The following is a 9,268-nucleotide window of genomic DNA, read 5'->3' as shown; positions in this document are numbered from 1 at the left end:
ATTTTTTTATGTTCCGGTCGTATATATCGAATATATTCGTATACGCTATAGAGAAGCATTGCGCCAGTTACTACTGAAGTGGCTATGCAAACATTTACAAATCCTCTGTGCAATTTATCCAAAATATATTCTTTCTTCCTATGTTTCGGCAACATATTTTGTTTATCGAAACTAACCTTTTACTTCAAACTTCCGGCACTTACTGAAAGCAATAAATAAAGTTCATGAATTCGTTGAATTCTCAAGATTTGTTTAGATTTTTAATAAATCTTGAACGTAGACGGAAGATAACGTTATTAATTAATATAAATGATTTATAACTCACTTGATATCAAATAATACCTGTCGCGATGAAGTCAAAAGTAACCGAATATATATATTTTCGAAGCACGCGCTGTATTTAAGTTGCAGAAAGCTATTATTATTTTCTTTGAATCACTTTATTCTTGGTTAGAGTTTCGTGCGTCTTTCACGAATGTATTTTACAGTATGTATTCACAGTGTCCAAATCGAACCTAACCTATGAAAAATAATCGTTATGTAATTTTTGTTTTCATAATTCGATGAGAACTAAAATAAATCGAACGTAGAGTATTTTATGTACTTATTATGAGCTTCAGAATGAAATTTCTGTAACATTATTATTTATTTCTTGAACAATATATACATAATCTGTAATTTAAAAAATAAATCGTACATTTTCACATTTTTCGATATTTACATGTCAGTTGAATACTTAATTATAAAAGATTGTATTCTAGTTTTCTAGGAATTCGTTGAATGTTGTCGCATCTACTTCTAAGTCTATCTCGTCTAAGGAAGGCCCCTCTTGTGTGACTGGTAGCTCTGCAAATCAAAAACATTACGCTCAATCGATATACAATATACAGATATTAAGTTCTTCTGTACGACAGATATGTATGGTAGAAGAAACATACTACGTATCGACCCTGTTGTTTTATACTCTGCAAGTTGCTGTTTAAACACTTCGTCAAATGTTTCTTGTCTTTCCTTCATCGTCTTCTGTTGCTTCTTTTCATGTTGTGATACTCTTTCGACGTGCTCATCAGCTAGCTTTGCTAAAATAAATCGTATGGTAAATTATTTCATCACGCGTATCCCCAAAGTTTCATAATTTTCTGAATGTTTTAGTTGAAAATCTTACAGTATTACTGTGCGACATACCTTTAACAATATTTAACTCTGCCAGTTTTTTCTCTTCGTACAGAGCTAATTGAAATCTATGGTCCAGTTGTCTACTCTGTAAATCTAATACTTCATTTAAGTTCTCCAATCTATAAATAGCTTCCTCTACATCTTCGAACACCTCTTGCAATGTTCCTATAAGATTTAGAAAAAGGATTGCATATTATTCACTATTACTACTTACTGCAGGTTTTGCACTCCAAATTCACCCTTTTGTAAATCAATTTCACTCATTAATGGGGTAGTCTCGTTTCCAGGATTGCAAAAGTGTGGGATGCGATTTCTCAAAAGCGCTAGATAAAAGATGTCTCTCTCAAAAGTCCTACTCTTACGTTTAAGAGGCGTAATAATTAAGAGACGCAGTTTTATGAAAATAGCTATATGCACAGCTTTATGATAGCTACATGCTGCTGGAGAATGCACATTACGCCTCGTAAACGTAAAAGTAGGACTTTTGCAGGAGAAATCTTTTATCCAGTGCTTTTGACTACTGAAAACCCCCATTTTTCACCCCCTTGATGAGTGAAATTGATGTACAAAAGGTTGAATTTGATTTGCGGGAGGATGAAAGTGATTTGCAGAAGGGTGAATTTGGAGCGCAAAACCTATAGCATTTTATTATACTTTTTTGCGATCGAATATACCTATTTGATCCATTAGATTTTGGATTGAATTATTAATTTTGGGTATGTAAGCTAGAGTACTATTCAGACACGTAATATTCTTCCATTCTTGCTCAAGTTTCTCATAAATTGCTCCTATAAGTTTGTCCGCTTCTTGAGCTTTCCCTGCATTTTCTTCTGCGAGCTCGTGTAACTCGTTCCATTGTAACTGATACCTATGCAATATGTCAGCTCCGGCATGATAGTTAACGTTTCGTGTGTTAGTAGATTTCTTGTGCCTTGGATTCTCGCTAGTAGTTAATCCTCTGATACTAAAATAATAATAATCATTTTACCTGTTAAATATATTATACCCAATCGAATGAACAATTTATACGAAATATTTATGTCTACTAGATTTTGGATTTAGTAGAACGATAGGAAAATGATAAATAAGTAGTTGTTTACCTAGCCGAGATACCCTCTTGCACAGTTTGAAACTTATTACGTAAAGTACCGAACATGATTGTGAATTATAGTATCGACGATGTAATTAAAAGAGCGAATAATTTTGCAATGAATTATAAGAAAAAGAATACGGGTGTTATACTCTTTATAGATATCATAATCTTATTAAAGCATATCTCTTACAAACATATTCAACGGTAATAAGCTAGAGGAGTAGAGTTTCGCAATTTGATTAATTATGGATAGCTTATTAGAGTTTCTAAATAATAATTTGAATTATGTAGAATGGATTCACTGAGATAACCTCTTCTTTAAATTTGTTAATGGAATTATTATACAAGTTTCTGCGTTTCATTAGCAAGTACGAAGGTAATATTACGGTAATTGCCAATTAAACCATAAGTTCTTCAAATGATAATTCGAAAAACAGACAACGAACGCAATGTAAGTGCTAACGGCAATTGAATCGAGTAAAACGTATTTAGATAGTTTATTTGCGACACTTCGTTAACACATTTTCATTATTGCAAAATAACATACGGTTACGCGTATTGTTGATAAACATGCGTTATTTTTATGTTTTATGAAAAATACATAATGACGCAGCGTAGTCTTTTCTTTACAAGTTGGTATCACTGGTTGGAAGTGCATATACCGCAGAGGTTGATTTTGTTAAAACTTTTATTTGCAATTTTAATTGGTTATTTACAATTGTACGATTGATTGGAAACATGTACAGTCGAATGAACGTATGCTGTAAACATAACGAACGGTAACGATTCATTAACTACGGTGATAATTATTTATTTCTTTTCATATATACCCAGACAACCAACTGCTCCGTTCTGCAGCTGTACTGCGCCGCAGCTATGTCGCGTTTTGGATCCCTGCTGCCGCGCCACTGCACGGAGAACGGGGCTCGATTTTGCCTCGCCGTAAGAGGGCAACACGGTCGCGCCAGGTCGCATTAATGTAGGACGTGCTATGTGGTAGATGTCGCTAAAGTAAATGTCTATTATACAAATGTGTAGCAGCAGCAGTCTTTCTTTTTACTGACAAAATTAATATTTTTATTTAAATTACATACTACATACTATCAGGTCGTTCGGAAAGTAATTTCGTTTATCGTGTAGGGATGGCAATGCTTCCGTTTGTCATTACTAGACTGCGAATCTTTCTGCAAAATAAAAAATGTCAGCGTCGATTACAGGAAATAGAAACTAAATTGAATTGAATTATTTCTTCAGCAAAGGAGAAAACGAAATGACTTTCCGAACGAGCTAATACATTAACATATTACAATAGGAGAGCTGCATAAAGTCTAAATAAAATCAATCTCATCATTTTCATACAAAGAAACATTTACCAGTTACTTTTAAGGTTCGGTAGGTGTAGAGGGTTGAAACGTCTTCGTGAAAAAAAAATGTGTCGTAGAAGGGAAAAGAAACTTAATTTATAATTTTCGGCTCGAGCGCGTTTCCAGCTACCCGAGTGCATCGGGCTGCCCGGGGTGTCTCGATCTCGTCGGGCGGGTTCGGAAAGAATCGGACAAGTTCGGGCGAGCGAGTTTTCGCGCTACTCGAGATTCAATTCTGCGTTCGCACGAACTTGTCCGCTTCTGTCTGACGTCTGAACGCGCTCGACGAAGTCGAGCCACTCTCGGGCCACCAGGCCACCCGATGGTGTGTCACGGATAGTCTGCGGATCTTTCTGCAAAATAAAAATTTACTATATCGATTGCAAGAAATAGAAATCAAATTGAATTGAATTGTTTCTTCAGCAAAGGAGAAAACGAAATGACTTTCCGAACGAGCTAATACATTAACATATTACAAGGAGAGCTGCATAAAGTCTAAATAAAATCAATCTCATCACTTTCATACAAAGAAACATTTACCAGTTACTTTTAAGGTTCGGTAGGTGTAGAGTGTTGAAATTTATAATTTTCGGCTCGAGCGCGTTTCAAGCTACCCGAGTGCATCGGGCTGCCAAGGGGTTTCGAGCTGCCCGGGAGTGTCTCGATCTCGTCGGGCGGGTTCGGAAAGAATCGGACAAGTTCGGGCGAGCGAGTTTTCGCGCTACTCGAGATTCAATTCTGCGTTCGCACGAACTTGTCCGCTTCTGTCTGACGTCTGAACGCGCTCGACGAAGTCGAGCCACTCTCGGGCCACCGGGCCACCCGATGGTGTGTTACGGATAGACTGCGGATCTTTCTGCAAAATAAAAATTTACTATATCGATTGCAAGAAATAGAAATCAAATTGAATTGAATTGTTTCTTCAGCAAAGGAGAAAACGAAATGACTTTCCGAACGAGCTAATACATTAACATATTACAAGGAGAGCTGCATAAAGTCTAAATAAAATCAATCTCATCACTTTCATACAAAGAAACATTTACCAGTTACTTTTAAGGTTCGGTAGGTGTAGAGTGTTGAAATTTATAATTTTCGGCTCGAGCGCGTTTCAAGCTACCCGAGTGCATCGGGCTGCCAAGGGGTTTCGAGCTGCCCGGGAGTGTCTCGATCTCGTCGGGCGGGTTCGGAAAGAATCGGACAAGTTCGGGCGAGCGAGTTTTCGCGCTACTCGAGATTCAATTCTGCGTTCGCACGAACTTGTCCGCTTCTGTCTGACGTCTGAACGCGCTCGACGAAGTCGAGCCACTCTCGGGCCACCGGGCCACCCGATGGTGTGTTACGGATAGACTGCGGATCTTTCTGCAAAATAAAAATTTACTATATCGATTGCAAGAAATAGAAATCAAATTGAATTGAATTGTTTCTTCAGCAAAGGAGAAAACGAAATGACTTTCCGAACGAGCTAATACATTAACATATTACAAGGAGAGCTGCATAAAGTCTAAATAAAATCAATCTCATCACTTTCATACAAAGAAACATTTACCAGTTACTTTTAAGGTTCGGTAGGTGTAGAGTGTTGAAATTTATAATTTTCGGCTCGAGCGCGTTTCAAGCTACCTGAGTGCATCGGGCTGCCAAGGGGTTTCGAGCTGCCCGGGAGTGTCTCGATCTCGTCGGGCGGGTTCGGAAAGAATCGGACAAGTTCGGGCGAGCGAGTTTTCGCGCTACTCGAGATTCAATTCTGCGTTCGCACGAACTTGTCCGCTTCTGTCTGACGTCTGAACGCGCTCGACGAAGTCGAGCCACTCTCGGGCCACCGGGCCACCTGATAGTGTGTCACGGATAGACTGCGGATCTTTATGCAAAATAAAAAATGTCAGCGTCGATTACAGGAAATAGAAACTAAATTGAATGTCATCTCTTCCCTTAATGATTTTAATAGAGGAGAAATCATATATTGACATCTTCAATTTAAAAAATTTTCCAACAACTATCAATTTCATCTACTCAAGTTTGCTATAAATGCATAAAGATCCGCAGTCTATTCGTGACATATCAAGCGGCCCGAGAGTGGCTCGACTTCGTCGAGTGATTTGAAAATTACAGTCAAAACGTGTTGGTCGAGGAAGTGTCGACTTCCAGCTCAATAGTAATGACCTGTCATAAATCTCCCTGTAGAGAACAGCCCCGGGAACGGCACTGAAAGAAATCGAGTCTACCGGGTTGGGTCTGCCTGGGTCTGCCTAGCCCGACCCCAGCCGCGCGCCCGTGGTCTGCCTAGCCCGACCCCAGCCGCGCGCCCGTAGTCTCAATGTGTTGACTTCGATGGCGCACGCTGCGTAGTATGTGTGACCGCTGTAATAAGTATTTCAATACAGCCGAAAATGCGTGTGAAACGAGTCCTGCCTCCTCCACTCTGATCCAATCGTCCGCGCATTCGCACCTAGACACGTCACCGTAATCCTGCCTGGGAACCTTCTTCTCAGGCTTACACCAAGTACAATGTCACCAGTTCGAATCCATGCGTGTTGGCGTCTTGCCGCCATCCCCTACAATTGCGTAGTATGTAGTGGGCGGTAACGGTATCGTATCCTAACCCACTGCTGTTCCGCTATCGCTCGTACTTACGAGGCAGTGTATTGGATCACTTGTTGGACATAGACAAATCTAAAATGTTTTTTCACTACGTGAATGAAATATGTAATTTCAGGACCGACGCTGTCGATCCTTACGTCAGAAAATGTCTGTTCCAGGGTTGTTACCTTTCACTTAAAAAGGCATCGTTGGTCAAGACTGGTTGCTAATATTATTCTCGAGGTGTAAATGGGGTTATTTAGTCGTATACAGCGTCCGTTGCCAGCTCCTTGTGACGCCAATTTTTATATCTCCATTTCTTTTGAAGGGCTCATTTTACAGTGGAAACTCCAAGGAATATAAACATATTTTGTTCAAAATTTAAATCACTGACGCACGTGGTCTGGATTGGAAAATCGTGTGCCATTTTGTTATAACTTTTGAACCAGTAGAGATACTGCAATGAAATTTTCACTAAAAATATTTAAAAAATAGTCATTTTTAACTATAGGTAATTAAATATTTTTTGCATTTTTTAAACAATAATTTTTTATAAATTTTCATTGATATTTTTGATTTAAAAAAAAATTTTTGGAATATAATCGTACATACTATTTTTTACTTTCTAAATATGTATTTTTTATATTTATGTTTCACACATGTGTAACGTTTTATGGAATACGTAAAATATAAATTTGAGAAGTCTTGTTGCAATCAACATACACAAAAAAAATTACCGTAAAGGTAAAAACGCATTACAAGCGTGTCAAAGATATTTTTTATAATAATTTATAATGATTAAAAAACGAAACGAGCCTACTACCTTATATCTTTATTTTACTAGAGGTGAGCGAAATATCAGAACGAAACAGAATTGAAAAACTTCTATTATATTTTAATACTAAAGAATTACCTCGGATGCAATATTTAACACTAAAATCTTACATTTTTCGCTATGTGAAGTCATCTGATAATAATTTGTACCAACAATATACCTCGCAAACATTCTATTACCAACTTTAATGGCTTTAAACAATAATAATTTGAGCGGGCGGAGAGGGGCGGAATTAATTTTTTCATGATTATTTAGAAGGAAGGTGTACTAAAAATATTCCAATTAATTAGAAAGCTAAACTCGGCTAAACTTTAAAGATATACCATCTTAAATGGAAAGGACTTCACAAATTTTTCTTACGGCATTGAGCATTATTATATAAATAGAGTATTTACGTTAATAAATAATAGAAAGATATGATTTTTATCACAAAAGTCTGCTCTTCAATATAAAAAAAAAAGCGAGAGATAATATTAAATAGGAACGTCAGGGCACCGCATCACAGAGAAGCAATTTTTCTCGTGAAAAATCCTCCTCTTAAAATGTCCTATTTTCAATGTTTATTGCAACTATTATATTTATTAAATTGTACTATTTTCTTCATTTCCGAGGTCTGTGAACATTTGGGAAGCAATGTTTATAGATATCGATACGAGAAAGTTCGTTTTTGGGCAGAAAGGCACACGATTTTCCAATCCAGACCACTGTGTGACGGCTCATCGAAAAAGACGTAAAAAACGAATTAGTTTAAATTTTTCGACTCCATACAGTTGATGGTCGAGGTTAAAAAAATAATTTTGCAATAGCCCAATCCTTTCCTAATAAAACCACCAAAAAAAAAGTGTAGCTCAATCGGATTTCAACGAAAATATGATTTCATGATGTTTCGTTGACAAAAAATTCGATTTTTTGGAAAATCCTGAGGTGGTAGACAAATTCTGAGACCAGATTTGAAATAAGCGTGGAAGAATGTACGGGAAATGATGTACAGCATGTTGCAAAAAAGTTTTATTGAAATTGTGCAGGTTTAACGAATTTTGTCAAGGTTAAAAAACGTTCGTACCATCATTTCCCTACTTTCCGCATATTCTGCAAAGTTAGAGCTTTAATTTAAAAAAAAATTCATCGTTCTATCTCTTTTCTATCGAAAGTTATTCGACTTTAACACAGAAACTTGCGGCGACCCGTGCAGCGACCCTTGCAGCGACCCTTGCAGCGACCCAATAGCTGCACGGGTCGCTGCAAGGGTCGCCGCCTGGATCGCGACGGAATGGCCAAAAAAGGTGTGTCACAGCTCTGACCGACCAGTCCTGAACCGCTAGAGGACTCATCAGTAAGGCGGGCCCTGCCCGAGACGCTGCGATATCGGAAGGTGGTTTAAGACTGTATATATAGAGATCGGTGACGGATCAGGTAGCAGCGAGAAAGGTCTTTCTTTGACTATCTGTCCATCTTGTGGCAAATGTAGGAAATTAGCTGCCACAAAAGAGAGCGAGTTATTATTGTCCGCTTCTGTCCGAACGCGCCCGACGAGGTCGACCACGTTCGGGCCACCCGCCCGATGTGTTACGGATAGACAGCGGGTCTTTATGCAAAATAAAAAACGTCAGCGTTGATTACAAGAAATAGAAACTCAAAAGAATGTCATCCCTTTCCTTAATGATTTTAATAACGGAGAAATCATATATTGACATTTTCAATTTTAAAAATTTTCCAACAACTATCAATTTCATCTGCTCAATTTTGCTATAAATGCATACAGATCCCAAGTCTATCCGTTACACATCGGGCGGCTCGAGAGCGGCTCGACATCGGCGAGTGATTTGAGGAGTTGGTGACAGATGAGTTGGGCATTTAATCGGTCATCCGATTGACGATTGATAATCGTTAGTCGCGATTAACGACTAAAGTAGAAATTTAATCGTTATCCTCAATTAACGATTAATAAGTATTTAATCTTATCCGCAAATATAACGATCAATCGGTATTTATTCGTTAACCACAATTAACGACTAAACGAGGATATTAATTGTTAATCGCGATTAACGATTGAAGTAGAAATTTAGTCGTCAATCGTCGATTGAATTTTTGCACAACACTGCTTAGTGATTTTATTTTTATTCTATTTTCTCGAAAATGAATAAATCCATGAATACTTTCGGCCAACTCGAGGCTACAATGAACACGACCGACGCCCGAGGGTCGAGCACTGAGGCCTGAGCC

At 38.0% G+C, this 9,268-nt stretch overlaps 1 protein-coding gene across 1 annotated transcript; it reads right to left on the bottom strand.

Annotated features, from left to right (window-relative positions):
- Positions 1 to 627: 627 nt before the first annotated feature.
- Dysb (dystrobrevin binding protein dysbindin) lies at positions 628 to 2,933 on the bottom strand. Its single transcript, XM_076423570.1, has 5 exons — positions 2,277 to 2,933; positions 1,851 to 2,140; positions 1,186 to 1,341; positions 939 to 1,079; positions 628 to 846 (listed from the first exon to the last, which is right to left on the bottom strand). Exons 1-5 carry the CDS (start codon positions 2,330 to 2,332, stop codon positions 758 to 760), a joined length of 732 nt encoding a protein of 243 aa, XP_076279685.1. The 5' UTR covers positions 2,333 to 2,933; the 3' UTR covers positions 628 to 757.
- Between the last annotated feature and the right edge of the window lie 6,335 nt (positions 2,934 to 9,268).

The sequence above is a fragment of the Lasioglossum baleicum genome, chromosome 5 (assembly GCF_051020765.1).
Source record: "Lasioglossum baleicum chromosome 5, iyLasBale1, whole genome shotgun sequence".
NCBI lineage: Eukaryota > Metazoa > Arthropoda > Insecta > Hymenoptera > Halictidae > Lasioglossum > Lasioglossum baleicum.
Note: the sequence above shows the minus strand (reverse complement) of the source record. Positions and strands in the feature narration are given on the sequence as shown.

Coding starts and splice junctions, on each gene's coding strand:
- Dysb (XM_076423570.1), bottom strand. CDS start 2,332: ATGTTCGGTACTTTACGTAATAAGTTTCAAACTGTGCAAGAGGGTATC. Junction 2,141..2,276: donor CAAGAGGGTATCTCGGCTAG/GTAAACAACTAC, acceptor TTATTATTTTAG/TATCAGAGGATTAACTACTA. Junction 847..938: donor AACAACAGGGTCGATACGTA/GTATGTTTCTTC, acceptor TTTGATTTGCAG/AGCTACCAGTCACACAAGAG.